Source organism: Medicago sativa, chromosome 5, assembly GCF_051527215.1.
Source record: "Medicago sativa cultivar Bolivia chromosome 5, Bolivia_mono, whole genome shotgun sequence".
Taxonomy (NCBI): domain Eukaryota; kingdom Viridiplantae; phylum Streptophyta; class Magnoliopsida; order Fabales; family Fabaceae; genus Medicago; species Medicago sativa.
This window is the reverse complement of record NC_140753.1, coordinates 80,183,776-80,204,557: the sequence shown is the minus strand read 5'-3', so window position 1 is coordinate 80,204,557 and position 20,782 is coordinate 80,183,776. Positions and strand designations below refer to the sequence as shown.

General features: G+C 35.2%; 2 protein-coding genes and 2 pseudogenes across 6 annotated transcripts; 3 read left to right on the top strand and 1 right to left on the bottom strand.

The window, feature by feature from the left end:
• Positions 1 to 314: 314 nt before the first annotated feature.
• LOC146925556 (uncharacterized) lies at positions 315 to 10,102 on the top strand (annotated as a pseudogene). Its single transcript, XR_015010611.1, has 13 exons — positions 315 to 613; positions 1,075 to 1,771; positions 2,516 to 2,567; positions 2,753 to 2,827; positions 2,919 to 3,185; positions 3,982 to 4,185; positions 4,460 to 5,372; positions 5,773 to 5,894; positions 6,047 to 6,148; positions 6,631 to 8,916; positions 9,014 to 9,227; positions 9,474 to 9,663; positions 9,781 to 10,102. The product of XR_015010611.1 is annotated as an uncharacterized LOC146925556 (transcript).
• A 277-nt stretch (positions 10,103 to 10,379) lies between these two features.
• LOC146925555 (phenylalanine ammonia-lyase class 2-like) lies at positions 10,380 to 11,403 on the bottom strand (annotated as a pseudogene).
• Positions 11,404 to 14,991: 3,588 nt separating this feature from the next.
• LOC146925553 (bifunctional dihydrofolate reductase-thymidylate synthase-like) lies at positions 14,992 to 20,530 on the top strand. 4 transcript variants are annotated; one of them, XR_015010612.1, is made up of 13 exons: positions 14,992 to 15,124; positions 15,406 to 15,929; positions 16,000 to 16,345; positions 16,442 to 16,486; positions 16,659 to 16,724; positions 17,274 to 17,335; positions 17,424 to 17,498; positions 17,650 to 17,815; positions 17,908 to 18,031; positions 18,459 to 18,565; positions 18,647 to 18,786; positions 19,712 to 19,815; positions 19,908 to 20,530. XR_015010612.1 is itself a non-coding variant. In XM_085710453.1 (12 exons), the coding sequence occupies exons 2-11, from the start codon at positions 15,499 to 15,501 to the stop codon at positions 18,755 to 18,757; spliced, it is 1,533 nt and encodes a 510-aa protein (XP_085566579.1). In that variant the 5' UTR covers positions 14,992 to 15,124; positions 15,406 to 15,498; the 3' UTR covers positions 18,758 to 18,786; positions 19,712 to 20,530. The 4 variants fall into 4 exon arrangements, 2 of the variants coding, with proteins under 2 accessions (XP_085566579.1, XP_085566578.1); XM_085710453.1 differs by having other exon boundaries at positions 19,712 to 20,530; XR_015010613.1 differs by lacking the exons at positions 19,712 to 19,815; positions 19,908 to 20,530 and having other exon boundaries at positions 17,918 to 18,031; positions 18,647 to 19,017.
• LOC146925554 (uncharacterized) lies at positions 19,696 to 20,492 on the top strand. The gene is made up of 2 exons (XM_085711988.1): positions 19,696 to 19,766; positions 19,928 to 20,492. Exons 1-2 carry the CDS (start codon positions 19,696 to 19,698, stop codon positions 20,490 to 20,492), a joined length of 636 nt encoding a protein of 211 aa, XP_085568114.1.
• Positions 20,531 to 20,782: the final 252 nt, after the last annotated feature.

The window sequence follows — 20,782 nt, the reverse complement described above, 5'->3', positions numbered from 1 at the left end:
CTTATCATTTATGTCAGTTGTGTTTGTTTTTTGAGACTAATGTATTCCCCTTGAGAATATTGAGGAAAACCAAATTAAATTTTTCTTTAATTGCTGATAAATAGTGTTATCATTGTTACAGTTAATTGTTTGTAACAATATCACACTGAATAGTGATTAGTGTTTTTGTTATCATTGTACACATTCCTTTTTAATCTTGATGAAATATTCAACATGCAAAATGGCATCTCTGTATTGTATGTTGCTTTTTGTTGTCTCTCTCTCTCTCTCTATACTGATCAAATGTATTTTTTGTAGATTTCAATAGTAAGATATTTTACTAAGCCAATGGTCAAAACCCGTAGTCAAATGGCTAAGGAAGAAGAAAGTAATAATGGGAGGGTGACTCGAAACAGCCAGAAAGCAAAAATCAAAGCACATCCCCACGTATCGGATACAGCTGGAATTAGAAAGTCTGCTAGACAAAAACCTGCAGCAAAGAAAAACCAGCTGGTATTAGAAAGTCTACAAGAAGTGAATGAAAATGAGGAACACAATGGGGAACCTTCCCAGGTGAAAAGAGAGAAAATGCCTGCTCAGATGTATCGGTATCTCTTTAATATACGAAATAAAGGTATTTTGGTGTTTTGTATAATGTCATTTTTTTTTTTTTTTTTGCCAATTTTCTTCTTGTTTACTCAGGCATGAGTTTTGTTACTTATCCAAATGTAATACAAAGCAATGTTAATTTGATGGTTAACGTTAAGTGTGTCATCATGTTAGAAGAATGTAGTTAAATGAAGCCAGCAGTAGCAGGGGTTTCTCTTAATCGCTGGTTGGGTTGTTTTCATTTACATATCAAACTTTTTATAAGTGGACGTTTTGTTTTTTAATGTAAGGCATCCTAATATTATTTTTTTTGTTTTGAGAGAAAGGCATGCTAATTATTGTTAGGTATTATTTAAATTATCCATTTTTTGATTGCTCGATTTTCAGATTGTCTTAGGAATTCGGATAATAATAGCAAGTCAAATCAGGAAGGCGACAACAGTAGTGGAGCCAAGATCGATGAGTTTACTAACGGAAGTTTTTCAGATAATAAAGAGACCACGGAAAAAGAGACCACAACCAAAGATGCTACAGCAAAAGAGACCACAGTTGACTCTAGGACTGATGAGATAAGGAGCCAAAGCAAAGGTGACAATAGTAGTGAAGCCAAGATTGATGAATTGTCTAAAGGAAGTTTTTCAGATAATAAAGAGACCACTAGGATTGACGAGAAAAGGTGCCAAAGCAGAGGTGACAATAGTAGTGAAGCCAAGATCGATGAATTGTCTAAAGGAAGTTGTTCAGACAATGAAGAAGATTCAAAGAATGGTACTCTTTCATCTGAAGATGCCAAAGCAAAAGAGGCCAGAGTTGAATCTAGGTTGAGCGGGTCTATGACAGATCTAGCAGTAAATTGTGCGACTCCCGGTTCATTTATACCATCTAACACCCCAACTTATGAGACTAGTGTGGTAGCCAGAAGAGTACAGCCTGATTGCTGCGGAGGGGAAACATTTCCAACATTAGTGTCAGGAAATTCTGTATTAGATGATGAGGACTTGGTCAGTAACAATGCTAGCCTTGGCAGGGGTGAAAGATTGGCACCTTCTAAGAGAAAGGCAATCACAGTGAACATGGATTCAAATGTTTCTTCCACATTATCTAAAGGAGACAGCGGCAACTTGATCCCTGATGCTCTCCCTTCAAATCTAGGTGGCAACGAGTCATGTTCCAAACGAATAAGGTACTTGTTGTTAAATGACAGTAAATGGTATCAATTCCAGTGACATAAGAGTTCTAATCCATTCATTATTCATTTTATTATGAGGTTTGGCTTTAATGTTCCCTTCCCCTATATCAACCGTCTTATCTTTTTTTCTTGTTACTACAAAGCTCACATGCACAATTCTGTCTTCTCTGTTTAATTTTCAAATTCATGGTCAGTTACAAAGTTCTTCTATTGAATCATTCATATCACACATGCTGCTTGATATATCATATTGACCTTGTCCTTTATGATTGTCTTGAACTTGGGAGCTGATATGAAAATAATTTCTCCTTTGGCACAAGTCATCTGCAACTCTATAAACTCTATAGTTTCCCTACTGATTCTTCTCCCCAAGTCCTTACAAATACTATATTTGATTGCAAAGTTGAGAAAGAGAGAAAAAGATAAAGTATACATGGGAATTCATGTGAGTTGCATAGCGAAGTTATATATATAGGACTGGCCAGAGTTACTCATGGAACAAGTTGGATAATTTTGGCAAGTGTTAGCCAATTTTTGTAACTTTTCAAGGCGAGAGATACTCATTAACTATATATACATAAAAAAAACATAAAAATGTAAATATATGGACGAAATATTTCGTATTTTGCTAGGAATAATACCATTTGCCCTTTATCTGTTGATCTGTTCCTGATGATTTATCGGCCCTTTGACGTATTAGGCGTTTTTCAGGTCTAAGATTGGTTCTTTACTTTGCAGGTTGGATTATAATCCTACAGTCAAGGAGTCAAGTGACCCATGTGCAACTGAGGTTGGTTGGATTTATTTTATCTACATTGTCCCCCCCCACCCTCTTGCAATTTACTTAAAATGCTATGATTCTCAAACAAATAAATATGGGGGCCGCAACACTAATGATAGATTGCTGATTAATAATTAATCAACAATCCTCTGTGGTAAGTCTCTTATTTCTTTGTACGTTTTCGTTGGCTTCAGGACAGAGATGACGTTGAGGCAGCCATACAGCAGAAGGATAAGACCGACCACACGAGTGGAACTGGACACCTTAAGGTTTGTTTGTTTTGATGTATAGGATTGGCCTTGCCCCTAAACTCAAATTTTTTTTTGTTGCCTATTTAATTCTACATGCATGGCACTTCAGGATAGCACTATGGAAGACAGAAATATTCTTGCTCTTCTTGATGGTCAAAGTGCTGTTCAACCAAAGGAGAAATTGTCAAACCATATTACAAACAGATGCAAGTCTGACTCCTCTAGGTTGGTTGAGTATTGGGTTCCTGCACAAATATCACATGTGCAGCTTGAGCAGTATTGTTCTACTTTACTTTCAAATGCTTCATTTCTTTTCTCGTCGCCAAAGATTGATAGTGCTGGGGCCATTCGTGATGTCCTTATTTCAATTCGGAAGGTTAGTTTGCGCTTTTTGAATTATTTGCTTAGATTTACGAAGATCAAATATTAGCTGTTTTATTCCGCATTATTTGGTTGGTACAAGCTGATTCATTCCTGTAACAGTTAACCTTTACACGCAGCGAATGATAATTGGACACGCAAGTAACAAATTAAAAAAACTTAAAATCTATAACGAATGAAAATCGGGAAGTTCCTCCTTCTTGCATTTAATAAACAACGGACACTGCTATCCAATAAAAAAACAGAACTACTTTCTTGGACATCAGATCATCACCTTTCCTACTGAAATCATCCTTAAATCAAACTCTGAAAAATCACAGCTCACTACACGTCCATCAGCTATGGCTTTATATGCAAATGGGTGCCCAAAACCATTCCCATAATCTCCATGCCTAAATATTTTGCCTGAGTGTGATATCTTTATATATGTTACTTCCTATGGGACACATGCTTTTCAGTCCACGCAAGCATTGTTCTACTGCTATAATTTGCTTTAGCCATTGCTTACCGTATGTATAGATTTTAAAATCCAGGATTTTAGCCCCTTTTTGCTATAAAAAAATGTCAGTCATTTTAATGTGTTGATGTCACTTTTTTTTGTTAATGTGTAGTGGTGTTTTAATTAGTTGTTTGCAAGAGTTAACTCTTAGGTGCATTTCCATAAAAGTATTTCTCTATTTTTTTTTAAGTTGATATGGTGTTCCTTTACTTTTTCAATTAACTCCACGGCTGTAAAGTGGATATGAATTTTCTTAATGGTTTCATTTTCTGGTTGTGGTATCTCTCGACAGTGTTGTAATCATCCCTATATTATTGATGAATCCCTGCAACCTTTACTACTAAAGGGCCTTGAAGAAGTTGAGTGTCCGAGTCAAAAAGAAAAAGCAGTTGCATATCTGAATGTCGGAATAAAAGCAAGCGGCAAGCTGCAACTACTTGATTCAATGCTCACGGAGTTGAGGAAAAATAGATTAAGGGCACTCATACTTTTTCAGGTATGCATTTTTCAGACTATCTTCCCATATATTGTCTACAAGTTTCTTTCCATACTTCATAAAGTTGCTGACCTGAAATAAACTATTGGTGTTTTTCCATAACCGGGTCGCATACTTGACCCACGTGCCCAGTAGGAGGCGTCTTCACAACTTGTGTATGAATGTGGGTTACTGCTTAGAGAATGTCATACCCTGCTTTCTTTTATGTTGTGTGTTTATGCACTTGAGAAAAACTAGGTCATTGAGTTATAAGAAATTGTTATTGAATTTGCAGCCAATTGGAGTTTCTGGAAAGACTTCAATAGTAGATATTTTGGATGACTTCCTGCGACAAAGATTTGGCGAAGATTCATATGAAAGAATTGATAATTGTCTTACGGCTTCCAAGAAGCAATCTGTCACGAAGACATTTAATGACAAGAATAATGAGCGGTTTTTCTTTTTGATGGAAACAAGTGCCTGCCATCCTAGCATAAAATTGTCATCAGTTGACACTACCATAATATTTGACAGTGATTGGAACCCAATGAATGATATAAGATCCATTCAGAAGTTGACACTTGATTCACAGTTTGAATTGATCAAAACATTCCGTTTATATTCACCTTTCACTGTTGAAGAGAAAGCTTTAATTCTCTCTAGGCAAGGTAAGACCCAGGATATCAACTGTCCATCTTCAAGCCGGGGTCTCAGTCATACTCTCTTGATGTGGGGTGCATCTCATCTTTTTGACGAGTTGAGAGTTTTCCTTGACGGTGAAACTTCCACGTCAAGTCTTAAACCACTGCTGGAAGAAACAGTTTCGCAGTTCACATCCTGTCTATCTGATGTTGGTGAAGATTCTGACACGAGCAACTGCTCAATTTTATTGAAAGTCCAGCAAAACGGAGGAGGTTACCTTGAAAATTCTCCTTTGCATGGTGAGCTGGAAGTTAGGTCGCCGGATGAAGAGTTACCACAAATGTTTTGGACTGAACTGTTGGAGGGGAAACAGTTTCGATGGAAGTACTCATGTGGTTCATCTCAGCGGAGCCGGAAGAGAGTTCAGCCTTTTAATAATTTGGCAGGTGGGATTGACCATGTGAATGAAGGCACAGCAAAAAAGTGCATGAAAGTGAGCAAAAATAATGTTGATCAGCCTTCATCAAAATTTGAAGGTGAAAACTTACCCACTGGAATCATGGCAGGTTTAGTGTCTGTTATGATATTTTATTGTTAGATTGATGTGTTTTAGCTTATTTCGTGAAAAATATCACCTATTTTAAAGGAAGAATGTGATCGAAGTTATTAATAATATTCACATTAGAATAAAAAATATACTTAGAATTATCATTAAAACCTGTTGTATTAAAAGAATACCAAAATTGTAATTTTTCTTGAAATGCTTTTTCTGTCATTTAGTGTAATTTTGTAGAAAATAAGCACTTCTATGTTATTGTATCCAAACATGTTAAAAATAATTTTTATTATTTGTGAATAAGCCTTTCCTTAAAGTCACTCAATTCTTTCCTAATTCAAATATTTGTGTCGGTGTAGCTAATGTGAATTACAGTCCTTACTCACTTTTTTTGCTTGATTTAATGCCAGATAAACCTCAGGATAATGATGTTGAATCTGAGAAAAACGGCAGAGGGCATGATGAGCAGAGGAGCTTACATCTTTCACTACAGCCACAGATCACAAAGCTTTGTGAAGTTCTTCGTCTTCCAGTATGCCACATGTTTTTCTCTTTACTAAGTTTTAATATATTAATGACCCTTGACAAGATTGCATTATAATGACCAGATTGTTTGTGCTAATGAAATCTGAGCTCTATTGTAAGTTGGAATTTGATGTTATGGTGACATATTTTGTAACGCAGGATAATGTCAAGGATGTGGTTGACAGATTTCTAGAGTATGTTATGAACAAGCACCACTTCAACAAGGAACCCGTGTCAATACAGTCTTTTCCAATAACTCTGGTCAGAATATTTCTTGCCTTTTTTTTATTTATTACATCCTTTTCCTCAACCACCCCTTCTCTCTCACATCCTTCTTTCTTAGCTTATGATTTCTTGAATTAAATTAGACTTTTGTTTGTTTGTTTGTTTCTTTATTATTGATTTTTTCCATATAATGTGTCATATGTGATTCTTGTTACAATTTGGGCTACCTTTTCCTTTCAAGCAGTAGTATTTTCTGGAATTTGATTTCGTTGTATCCTATCTAGCCTTCCTAATTTTCTGTACTGTGTGCATTATTTATTTATTTTTTTTATTTGTAATAATCAATTTTTTTATTCATATATTTGTCATTTTTCTCTTGCAAACCAACCATGAAAGCCATTTTTTGTTTGTACTTTATCTGGATAGTCAGCTGCATGTATGGCTGGACTAAAGCCTCATTGTCATCAGTATGTATAAGTATGACTGATAATCCCCTCCTTATATTTTGCAAATTTCAGATTTGGGCTGCTGCTTCTTTGGTAAAGCACAAAATTGACCACAAGACTTCTCTTACTCTTGCAAAACAATCTTTGAATTTTGACTGTATGCAAACAGAGGTGGAATACAACTATTCTTTGCTGCAGTGTTTAAAGAAATTATTTTTGTATCGTACATTCACTTATAATGATACTTCTTCTCCAAAATCTTCTAAATCATTGAACGGAGTTCCATGTACAGAAGTGCCATGAGAGGTTGAATTGTTCACTAAAGGTGTGTCCAAAAGCATTAAAAAAATTCAGAAAAAGTGTGAAAAAAGACTGAATAAGATACGCCTTAAGCACCAGGAAGAGAAACATAGGTTGAGAGTGGTGAATGAGGATGAAAAGGCTGAATTGGAGAGAAAATACAATACACAGTTAGGAATGACTCGATCCTGCTCTCCTAATGAGGTGGTGAGAAAAGAAACACTCAATATTTTGAATATTGACCAACAAAAGAAGATTGAAGAACTGAAATGTCAGCATGAAACAAGTCTCAAGGAACTTGAGGACAAACAATCAGCTTATATATTAAAGTTTCAAGACGGGGAGGCCGATTGGGTGGAAGAAGTGAAGTCTTGGGCAAAGAATGAATTGCAAAACATAGGTTCTTCAAAGGAACCTGGGACTGGGATTGATTACTCGCAGAAGTGTGATAATGTGGTTGAATCCATGATAGAGGCTGGAGCTATGGTTACTGAAACCAATTCCCCTTCAGTTGGTAAAACAGTTGAACTACAAAGTTCTCTGGTCATGCATGACAGGGCTAATGAAATGGACATTTTGGTTTCTAATGATAAACCAGTCTCTGGAAGTGAGGACCATAATACATCTGAAAATCAATATGTGAGTCAGGAAAATATTATCTCTAAACATTCCCATTTGAGAGAGCAGAATTCTGATGGTGCTACAAGCATGGCAGATGAAGCTAATAGGACTGAAAATCTTGGCCATGAGTCTCGAGATGGTTGTGAGAAGCCTAGTTTAGGTAGCACAAGCTTACCAGATTGTAGAGAGCAGAGTTCTGATGGGGCTACAAGCATGACAGATGAAGATAATAGGTGTCCAAAGTTTGGCCATCGGTCTCAAGATTTTAGTGAGATACCTAGTTTAGATACCACATGCTTGCCAGATTGTGAGAATGCCACTCATCTAGTGCACCAATGTTCTGATGGAGTTTCATCAGGCGTAGAAGGGAAAACTCTAGTTGAAGTGCAAGAAACTACTGATGCAGGGGACTCTGTAAGTGTATCAGAAAGACAAGTACGAGTTGAAATGCCTGTGACCGACAATTTTTCTGATTGTCGGCTGCAGAATGCAACTAATCTGAACCCGCCTTCATCTGTGGATCAAATATCTGATAGAGTTTCAATAGATGTGCCAGTTATAGATGGTGTTTTATCATCAAAGCCTTGTCAAGCTGTTGGTTCAAACAGTTGTCAAGCTACAAACTCCCTTTCAAATCCACCTTTGGAGCAACAAGTACCTGATGGAGATATTCCAGTTATAGAGCCGGAAAATAGTCATGCAGTGGTAGATAATAGTACCACAAATGACGAGGGAGGAGTACTTGGAAATGTGACCAGTGCTCCGGTTCCTAGACCAGTTAATGTCATGGAGCCTCTAGGACAAGGAAAACAATTGCCATCTGTGGAGTTTGTTGCTGACAAGTATTCAGATGGGGAAATTCAAAATTCTTCTCAACAAGTTCAAGTGGCATCTAGTTCAGCCAATGTTGTACCAGCCAATCAAATCACAGTGCCTTCAAAGCAGGCATCTAGTTCAACCAATGTTGTACCAGCCAATCAAATCACAGTGCCTTCAAAACAGGTGCATCAATTAGCTGCTTCCAAGCAATCTTGGAACTTGGCTATGTCACGTTTGTCTATTGTTCATTTAGCAACTGATGATGAACATCAGTTGTACAGTGTACACAGTCTCCCCACTCATCATTCTGAGTCATCTTCTGTGGTTCCAGATAAAGATGTTGGGCAGTCGCACTCAAACTCGGCACTCGGTTTACATTCAAATCAAATTGTTGTGCACCCTATCTCAAATTCAGATCTTGATTCGCGTACAGCCAGAAGAGTAAGAGCACAGTCTGGTTATTTGTCAAATCCTCTAGAGATGAATAATCGCCCAATTCAGTATACACCCCCTTCATCTTCCAGAAGGCCTCCACATTTTTCCTATGATCCTCTGAACATTGAATTTGAAAGAATACAAAAAGCAATAGAGCAATCTTCGAAAAACCACGAACATACGGTTAGCTTCTGGTTTGCTCATATTATCTTAATCTGATGATACTTATTCTAGGTTTCTATCTTTTTTTATCACTAAAATATTACTCTTGTTGGAGCAGAAATTGCGGTTGAAATCTGATTTTCAAAAGGAATTAGCAGAGCTCCGAAGAAAGTATGAAGTTAAATTTCAGGAGATTGAAGTTGAATTTCAGCACACAAAGAAGACTCTGGATACAAATCTTAACACGGTTTATGTGAATAAGGTCTTGGCAAATGTTTTTAAGTCTAACGGTTTGGATCTTAGAGTATGTGGTGCATCCGGAGTGCAGCATGGTATTGTCATAGACATCTAAGTTTTAATATTGCTTTTATAGCTTTGACTTGGATTGATTACAGAAGCCAACTTTAATTTCAGTTCCTTTCCAACTATGTTTCATGTTGGTTTATTTAATTTTCTTGCCATTGTGTTTTATTTTCTTGTCAAATGGTCAAGTTTGAACCTAAGCCTGACTTGGCAGATACTTCTAGGGTTTTGAGCTATCTATTTCTAGTATTTTTCTAATGACTGTTTGATTTCAGATTTTTTGAGACAACAAGTTTCTACTCGACCATTCATGGTTCCTGGTTCTTCTTCCGGTGAGTCTCCTGTGACCAGTCTGCCAAGTCCTTCCATTGCTTCTAACTCGCAGCATTTGCTACCACCTGATTACAATATGTCAGGAACTTTCTCCGGTATCTCTGCAAGACCACCTCTCATGAACACCAACAGGTATTCAAATTCCCAAGATATTCGAGGTGTTGAGTTATGTGCGCCAGCACCACATCTCTGCTGTTCAAGACGCTCAATATCTGTTTCACCCTCCAGTTTCATTCCTCTTCAACGCAGGATTCCAAGTCAGACACCTAATAACCTTCGAGCAACTTCTCCGTCGTATGCTCTTGTCTCACACCAAATGGGACACCGGCCTGACAGTGCAGGAGGCAGTTCAACCCCGAATGTTATTTCACGTGTGTCAGATGTGGCTCCTGCTAACTTATCCAGATTTGGGCCCCGATACCAGTAGCATGGTGGCTAACTCTTCCAGATTTGACTTGGATTGATTGCAGTGTCTTGAGTTTTTTTGTTGGTTTACTGGGTTAACTGTTTGCTGCTTCATCTTTAGCTGATTGATATTCCTATATTTACCTAACAAATTATTATTAATTAATGATATGAGCTTACCTTTGTCAAAAAAAAAAAAGTAATCAAAATTTTGTCTAATTTTTGCCGGAACTGGCTCTGTTGTGATCTATACTGTTATTTATACCCTATGTGAATGATTACTGAAACATACACTTGTGTAGTAATTGAATCTGGTTATGATTTTATTTTTATTTTTTTGCATTTCTTAATATAATACATGATTAAAATTCTATATTAAAATACATGTTATAGTATCACATTTGCTTTCTCCTTAACACAAGTAAATCATTGTATTAAAGAAATTATATGGGAAGGGGAGTACCATCCCAATCCTTAATCCAACTATCCAAAGCTTTAATATGTGCATTAACATCTTGATTATGCTGTTCAGCACTTTGAACATGATTAGTAACAGGATTAGCTAAAAACTGAAGCTCAGAACAATATGCAGCCATTGCAATCTCACCGCCTTTTAGTCCATAATCCAAACTTAAACATTAACCAACTCAACATTTGTCAAAAATTAATTTTCCAGTTGCAGCCGAAGCTAATATTGTATTATCCATAGAAACACCAATTGTTTTACCTTGAAAGTTTCCACCATGTAAAGCTTTGTTCCTTTTTCACATCAATCAAATGATTATCATTTACAGAATTAATCTCTCTCTCAATTGATTTTGTTGAATACCTAATAACTTCAATTTGTGGACCTAACCAACCATTGTGTGAAGTCCTAAGTGCATATCTATCTTGTTTAGGCTTTCTATAAAAATCAATCTCATGCGTTTTCATCGCGGCATCAACTTCAGCGAAAATCGCTGACATAATTTCAGATAAAATATGTTCCATCAATGCTGCAGCTTCAATTTGACCAGGATGCTGCTTCAATTTATGTGTCAAATGATCTATAAACTCCAGTTTCCCTTGCATAACTTCAGCAAAAATCGCTGACAATTTCAGATAAAACAGTTATAATATTAGCATCAAATAGAACTATAGAAGCTAAACCAGCACCAACACAAGTTCCATTAAAAAGTGCAAGACCTTCTTTAGGTTGCAACTTGAAGAATTCTTCACCAATATGAGCTAAATTAAAAGCTTGCGAAGCATTTAGGGTTTCACCATTGGATCCTTTTTAATTTGGTCTACCTGCTAGGAGTGCAGCTATGTAAGAAAATGGAATTATGTCACCTGAAGCGAATATCGATCCGCGCAAAGATAAGCATGGTGCTATGTTGTGGTTGAGAAGTTTTCCAATGGCTTCTACTATTCCTGAGTAGCCTTGAAGAAGTGTGTTTATTCAACTACCATTGAAGCTCTTGTTGCATTGTGTGGCAATGTATCATGTATGGCATGATTCTGTTCCAGCATTCAAAAACCTGTGACAAACATGAATTCCACAAAGAATCATAATTTGTTGTTGTAGACCATATTCACCCTAACACTTCACCCTAGACACTGTCATGATGATTTTATGTTAGACCTGACTACATAAGAATTCATGCTGAGTATTACGTAAACGGATTTGGATCCTCTAAGAATCACAATTTGCATGAGGCTCTATTTTGAGTATGGGACATGAAGTGTGAAATACAACAATAGAATTCAAAATGTTGTAGAATATTATCTATTTTAGACACATTAATTCCTAATTATAATTTTATACCCAAAATAATTTTTCTCTAAAAGAAATGAGTCTTTACTTGAGTACAAAATTTTGTGGCTAAATCGGTCTCTATGAAGACTTAAATAATTCATTTTCTTAGTAATTTGTTTTCCAACGTTTAAGAAAAAAAACAACGTAAAAACAATTAAGTATTAAAAAAATTACAACTAAAACATTATAATTTTATTTTATGTATAAAATTTGAAAAATACACTAATTTTTAGTAATAATTTAATGACGCACATTTGTCTTTTGTATAACTAGTTTAGAGACCCGGCGTTGCCCGGGTTAGATATTAAATAAGTTGTATAAGTTTGTGTGCACGAATACACGTGTCAGTATATTAGATTGAATTTATTTAAATTTACAATTATAATAATATCATAAAAATAAATATAAATATTTCAAAAAAATTAAAAATAAATATAAATTATGAGATGATTGTCCAATGCAAGAATAAAAAGTGTAGCAAAATCAATAATGAATTAGTTCAAGTGGTAATAGTTTTGGGTCCCTTTAAACATGGACTATTACTTTCCCACCCTATTGCCTTCTCCCGCGCCCTGTTAAATTTCCAAAAATGCTCTTGTGCATTCCAGATTTTAAAATTCGGATTCATGTTTACTATTTCGGATTTTATAATCTGGACAATTCTTATGTATAATCAGCCATCAGACTCTCTCACATTTCAACAGTTTTGAGTTTTGCTTTTAAAAACAACAAAAAAAACTAAGTAAAAAATGCTAAAAACCTGTCAAATAAAATCATAAAAATATAAAAATAGTACCAAAAAATTCTAAAAATCAAATAAAACTAATGCAAATTTTTTCAGATTTTTCTGAGAATATGAAAAATTAATAAAAATGAAAAATGGGTCTAAACGATGGAATTTTGGATTTTGAGGGGCGGAGTCCCGTGAGAAGTCCCTTCTATGGGAGTCATGGTCCTTGAATTTTTTCTGATTTTCTAGGAAAGTTTCGGAGCAATCCGATCAAGTAGTCCGAAAACCCGATTTTTGATTAAGAACAGGTAACAATGACCCAAAAACAGAAGGATGAGAGTTAGGAAGATTAATATTGTACCTAAAATGACTATCCATGTTACAAACATGTTTAGAATTTGTGCTGATACAGTTCGGATTATATATATTGAGAATGAATGTGGAAGTGACACGTGGCATAAAAACCTTACTTTATATATATACTATTGATTGATTGATTGATTGATGTGTAATTTGTTGAGATAAAAAATACTGAGTGCATAAGATCAAAAATTTGTTGAGATATTTATGTTAAATAAAATATTGGTTTTTAAAAATAGAAAAAATAATAAAAATATTGAGAATGAATGTGGAAGTGACACGTGGCATAAAAAACCTTACTTTATATATATACTATTGATTTTATAATAAATTGGACATAATCCTCTCTTCATCAAGTGTGGCGGTTTGCTTGTCCGTCAAGGTAACTGGCCATTCAGGTTTGATGCAGCCAGGATATCACTCACCCAGACTACCATCAAGTAGTTCAAAGTGTTTGGACCAGTGCATTTTCTAATCATGTGGTAGATCTCAAGCCGGAGGAGGAAGACTCTATTATTTTTAATAAAGAAATCTTTGGAAGCATCAAGAAAAGGAAAAATAGTATACAGCGCAGGCTTAAGGGAATCCAAAAAGCTATTGGAAATATTGATTATGCATCTTAATGTATCTAGAGCATCAAATGCAAAAGGATTATGATACTATTTTATTCCAAGAAGAGTTATTGTGGTACCAAAAATCTAGAGACCATTGGATTAAGTTGGGGGGATCGCAATACATGTTTTTTCCATGCCCAAACCATGGTCAGAAGGAACCGCAACAAAATTCATAGGCTTAATCTTCCGAATGGTTTGTGGTGCACTGGTGATGACATTCTTAAGGTCGAGGCTATAACATATTTCAAGGATTTTTTTCCGCTCCTCTACTACTCATATGTACCGCCCCTGGCTGAGAGTAGGCCTTGTTTCTGCCCCCAATAATTGGATACACTTGCTAAGGAAGCTCTTAGTGAAATTGTGATATATGAGGAAATTATTGCTGCTTTGAATCAAATGCACCCTTATAAGGCACTGGTGATGACATTAAAAGTGTTTTTTTTTTTTTATGAAACTTTGATTTGGATTAAAACCAAAAATATAAATGTTTGTTGCTTTTAAGTTATAACAAACTAAACTAATCATAATTATTTATTTCAATGACTCCACCAATATAAAAAATATATAACCTAAATTCTTTTTGTTTAATGACACAAACAACGATCTTTATTATAGAAAATGTTGTTTAAAGGGAAAATTAGGGTAATGAAAAAGTAAATAGAAATATACTTATTTAGTTTGTTACACTTTTTAAATGATAAAGAAAGAAACAAATATATATATATATATATATATATATATATATATATATATATATTCATATCGTGTTTGTTACATTTTATTTAATATTTAAATTTATTCTTATCTATTTGTTACATGTGTTATTTGTATTTAAAATTGAGGGTATTTTTGAAAACATAAAAAATCAATCTAAAAAAGCTGAAAGAAATTATTTTTTTATATATAGTATAGATATAAAATAGATTTTTTTATTACAAAAATACATAAATCTTTTGACTGTTACATTCTCTATTATTTACGAGCGTTTTTTGTTATAAAAGACACAAGCTTAAAAAATACTTACGAGCGTTTTTTGTTATAAAAGACACAAAGTTAAAAAATACTTAGGGTGTGTTTGTTTCAAGTTATATTTGTTGATTCCCGGGAATAAAAGGATAGGAATATATATGCCTATGTTTGTTACAAGTTTACTAAATTTTATTCCCGGGTATAAAACGTTCCTGGGAATAGAAAATATTTCCCAAGGAAAAGGGTGGGAATAAAGTTCCCATGGAGATGGGAATAAATTTATAAATAGTTACCTATTATAATCCCTATTTTTATGGTTCCTAGGAATATTATAAAGTTAACCAAACATATTTTTCCTAAATACCTTGGAATAAAATTCCCATCTTTATATTCCAAGGAATGTTATTCCTAGGAATAAATTTGGTAAACTTGAAACAAACACACCCTTAGGTGTGAGATAATTTTTTTTTTTTTAAAAAAAAAAAACTTAGGTGTGAGATAATTAGATTGGGGGCATAATTGAATTTTTGCTAGTTATTATTTTCAATTTCTATTTCTAAATCAATTTAGGGTTTTGTTTATTTAGTTTAAAAAATCGAATCCTATCGTCGTGTATTTGCCTCCTCCTCCTCCTCCTCCTCGCTGTCGTACCGGTGGCAGCTTCTCTCACCGGTGGTTTTGTTTAGTTTCAAAATATCGCGCTTTGGTTTCATACCGGTCAGTTCCTTCTTCATTCTTTCCCTTTCCCTCTTTAATTTCGTTTTCACCTTTTATATTTCTTTGTTTTTTCTTAATTCCGATGTTTAATTCTCTCTCTGCATTTCCCTTTCTTTCACAACCAAGATTAATTATTAGTTTTAGCCATTAATTAATTAATTAATTGAGCATTGCTAAATATTACGGACTGAAACTTAACTACCATGATGATTGGTGCATTTCGTCTTTTAATTGATTCGCATTAGCCTAATTAATTTACTTTACTAATTTTTGGGTTTCAGATTGCACTGCACTTCCAAAAGGATTGGTTGTGCAGTCCTTATTTTCATCCGAACCAATATTCAAGTTTGTGTCGTCGCTTTCTTAGTTCTATTATGGCTGGTGACCATTCCTCTGCAACCTTCAATGGGAATGGCAGCATCAACCTACAGAGGACTTACCAAGTGGTTGTGGCTGCCACCAAAGAAATGGGCATTGGTAAGAACGGGAAATTACCATGGAGACTGCCTACCGATCTCAAGTTTTTCAAGGAGATAACTACTACAACATCCGAACCTGCAAAGAAAAATGCTATTGTTATGGGAAGAAAAACATGGGAGAGTATCCCTCTTCACTTCAGGCCTCTTCCTGGCCGTCTTAATGTTGTTTTGACTCGCTCCAGTACCTTTCATATTGCTGCAGCAGCAGCAGCAGAAAATGTTGTTATATGTGCAAGTATGTCGTCTGCGTTGGAACTCTTAGCGGCTTCTCCTTATAACACGTTGATTGAGAAAATATTTGTTATAGGGGGTGGTGAGATATATAGGTATCTCTTTCATTTTCATGTTAAGCTCTTTCTCTGATATACACTTATAGATCATTATTTCCATGTACAGGGAGGCTCTCAATGCACCTCAATGTGAAGCTATCCACCTCACAGAAATTCATCCAAGCATTGAGTGTGATACTTTTATGCCTCCAATTGACACCACTATATTTCGGCCATGGTACTCGTCCTTTCCTAAAGTGGAAAACAACATCCGATATTCATTCACTACTTATGTGCGTGTAAGGAGTTATGCAGCAGAGTCCCCGAGTCAGAACTTCTCTTTTATTCCGAAAATGATTTTCGAGAGACATGAGGAGTACATCTATCTTAATCTCGTTCAAGAAATCATATCTCAAAGTACCTCCAAGAGTGATAGGACAGGGACTGGGACCTTGTCAACATTTGGTTGTCAGGTAAAATTTTAGTTAGACTGTGTTTGGATGGAGGGTTTATCAGGGGAAAGGGTTGATACAATTTATATGCTTACGTTGTATGTAATAAATTCACAGATGAGGTTCAATCTGCGCAGAAGCTTTCCTCTTCTAACAACTAAGGTATGTTGCAGAGATTATGGTTTAAGATTTGTTAGTATACGGTGCAAACTAATTTGTTATTGTTTACTCGTTTTTTTTTTTTTTTATTACTCGGTCTTTATTGGGAAAGTGAAATATCTATTTGTATATTTTGGATAAAGAAGTTGAAATGATCTTTGCATTTGGTTGCTAGAGAGTATTTTGGCGAGGGGTTGTTGAAGAGCTTCTTTGGTTTATCAGCGGCTCAACAAATGCTAAGGTAATTATCTTTTGCCAATCTTATCCACAAGCATATAAATCCTCACTTTTCGTAGTTTGGTCACTAAACAGCTGTCTTGAGCCAAATATTGTGGAACTCGGGTCTGGGATACTTCATGTTACTCGAGCTTAGGTTTGACTAGCAGACCTATTGACAGCTTAAGAGCTTCCAATCCAAGCCAACTAAAATTTCCGTTATTATTTTTAAAAATTTCTTTAGTATTTGAAATTATTGATCATTGATCAGAAATTTACTATACTGGAATATTAATCTATCTGTGACTGAAATTTATTATCCGTTGACTCTGTGATGATATGGACTATAGAACATAACAATATGATGATAATAAAGTTTGCGATTTCTTCTCTGCCGTTTCTTTGTTGGCGTTGAAATAATTAATAATTACTTAAAGATTTTGGACTGAAGTTTCAATCATAATACCTAACTTGCATGAAAAGTTTATTTTTTGTTGGTATAGTAAATATGAATTATTATCAATTTCTTTCTGAAAGCATGTTATATATCATATATTTATGCTTATATTGACAGGTGTTGCAGCAAAAAGGCATTCATATATGGGATGATAATGCATCCAGGGAATTCCTTGATAGGCGAGCTTGTTTATTAATTGTTGTAACTTTTAAATACAAATTGTACATTTCTCTTTCACTTATTGACTGGCATTACATTTTATTACAGCATTGGTTTGTCAGAGAGGGAAGAAGGTGACTTAGGACCTGTTTATGGGTTTCAGTGGAGGCACTTTGGTGCCAAGTAAGTGGATTTATACCTCTCTCTCTCTCTCTCTCTCTCTCTCTCTCTCTCTCTCTCTCTCTCTCTCTCTCTCTCTCTCTCTCTCTCTCTCTCAGTAGGTCAATAGACTATTATGTTGTATGCTCTTCATTCCACATCCTAAATTTTATAGGTATACTAACATGCATGGTGACTATACCAACCAAGGACTTGATCAACTTTTAGATGTTATCAACAAGATAAAGCATAATCCTGATGATCGACGGATCATTCTCTCTGCATGGAATCCAGCAGATCTTAAATTGATGGCTCTTCCACCCTGCCACATGTTTGCACAGGTATGCAATTTAATTGGGTTTCTCTTTAAAAACTCCCCCCTCTAGTCTCTCCATCTTTTTAAATTTATATTTTTGAATTTTAACTTTTGCAGTTCTATGTAGCAAATGGGGAGTTATCATGTCAAATGTATCAGCGATCTGCTGACATGGGCCTGGGTGTACCATTTAACATTGCATCTTATGCCCTCCTGACATGCATGATTGCTCATATTTGTGGTATGCAAATCTATCTAAGTATCAGCTGTAAAGTAAAATATGTTATAATATGTGTACATCATCTTAAATTTTGAGGTTTTGTGAGTGTAATAATATATGTTTTAAGTTATTTTATTTGGTTATAAATGTCTTTAAGACTGCTCATTAGTTGGTGTTGGTTTTCATAGATTTAAATTGCACAACTATTAATTTCCTGAGTAGGGGGGGCTGGGGTAAATAGTAAAATTGTTTATGAGCTGAGCTCAGCCCAATCTTGATTTATTTTTATTTTTCATTTTTTTTTCTTCCTGAAATTGAGATTTACCCTAGGAAGTTAGGCTGTTTGGTTTGTTCAAACTATTATTGGGTTGATAATATCGTTAATGATATCAAGAAGTAATTTGAAATTGAAACCACCAATTCTTATATTATGTCTTTTTCTTGTCAGAACTTGTTCCAGGTGATTTTATCCATGCTATTGGGGATGCACATGTGTACCAAACTCATGTGAGGCCTTTGCAGGAGCAGCTTCATAACCAGCCAAAGCCTTTTCCAGTATGTGTAATGTTTAAGAAAATTATTGGTTTTAATGTTGTTTTACTCCTTTACTTGCTGACTAAACTGACTCTAATGCAGACTTTGAAGATCAATCCAAAGAAGAAAGATATAGATTCTTTTGTGGCTACTGATTTCAAGCTCATTGACTATGATCCTCACCAGAAGATTGAGATGAAAATGGCTGTTTAAAATATGGGAGAGCTTATGCCCTACTTCAGGTTGTTTCTGCTATTTGAAATGAGGCAATGCAATTTAGTTCTGTTGGATATTTGTTTACCATTAAGGTGATTCAGTTTTTATAGAATGTGGAATGGTGCTTTCTTTCTAGTGGTCTGTGAGCTCAAAGCCTTGTTGAGCATGTATGCTCAAGTGCTATATGACACGTTTAGAACTTTTTGTATTTGAAAATGGCTTATATAAATTTATATTAAGTTTGAATGGATTTAAAAGTATTATTCTGTATCAAATTTCATCTCAAACTATTTTATTATCAAATTTTATTTAGAATATCTTGGAAGTTTCAATTTTTTTATTTAAGTAGTTATATTTATAGGCTAGTTTCAAAACTTTGTTTTTAGATTTATTTTGAACACGTCAGAATTGTAGAGCGATTGCATTTATCCTATGAAGCATGGACTCCGATGCAGACACTTGACACACCACACACACTCACTGCAAATGTAAGAACCATAGACTCCAACACCAACATGTTTTAGTCCTTCACCAATATTTGCTAAAATTTATCTAATCAATATAAGGCCTTTCACCTCGTATTGATCATTATCTCTGAAAAGACATCTAACTCTAGTGCATTCAAAGACAAATTAGCAAGTTCAAGAATTAATTATGCAATCATCAAGTGATTCAAAATTATCTCCTGCATCACCCACATTTTAGTTTCCTCTTGAAAATATTGTGGAGTGTTTTTTTGAAACAAGTCGAAGATTGCTATGAACTAAATCTAAATATTTAGCTCTGTGGTGCCATCTTGTTTCTCTTTAAAGAATGGATAAGTGGATATGTACTTCAATTCATCTCATTGATGAAGACGAACAACGTTGTGAGAAATCTCTAAAATAGTGCAATCAAACTATGCACTTTGAGAATCAAATGGATCACTTTGAAACATGAGATATGACTCAGACAGGGAATTGGATTGCAAAAAGAGAAGGCTCGATGCAAGATCCCTGAGCGCAAGGTGCACCAACTAGCGTTTGGCATCTGCCGCGTGACATACAGGGCTCTGGGTTAGTGCCTGCTACACAAATTGTGTTTATATTCCAAATGTTGTCTCTTTTCATGAATCAGTACATTTTTGTGTATGAATTACTTCATGAAGAATCAAAACTTTGTATGAAGAGTAATTTCTCCTCATTGGGAAGCCGATTGGGTGGAAGAAGTGAAGTCTTGGGCAAAGAATGAATTGCAAAACATAGGTTCTTCAAAGGAACCTGGGACTGGGATTGATTACTCGCAGAAGTGTGATAATGTGGTTGAATCCATGATAGAGGCTGGTGCTATGGTTACTGAAACCTATTCCCCTTCAGTTGGTAAAACAGTTGAAGTACAAAGTTCTCTGGTCAACCATGACAGGGCTAATGAATTGGACATTTTGGTTTCAAACGATCAACCACTCTCTGGAAGTGCGGACCGTAATACAACTGAAAATCATTATGTGAGTCAGGAAAACATTATCTCTAAACATTCCCATTCGAGAGAGCAGAATTCTGATGGTGCTACAAGCATGACAGATGAAGACAATAGGTGTCCAAAGTCCGGCCATGGGTCTCAAGATGGTAGTGAGATTCCTAGTTTAGGTACCACATGCTTGCCAGATTGTGAGAATGCCACACATCTAGTGCACCAATTGTTGGGTATTTGTATTGGCTGCATTGTTGCTAAAACAAATATCCTTGATCTGTAAGTTGGAACCAATGTTCCAGCATGTAGTTAGGCAGCTCTGTGAGATGTTGGATACAATGTTCCAACATCCTGGCATGGTTCAGTGTGCCTGGGTTCTGCCTTATCTGTACGCGCGTAGTTTATCCATTAAGGAAATCGTATTTCCTTTTACTTACTGACCAAGTAACGCGCATATCTTATTAGAATCAGCTGTGGAATATTACTAAAATAGACATTTTATTTTAGGAAATATTTGTTACGATTTGGAATGTTTTAATATAGGTTCCGACATATTAGGACTTTCCAGATTTG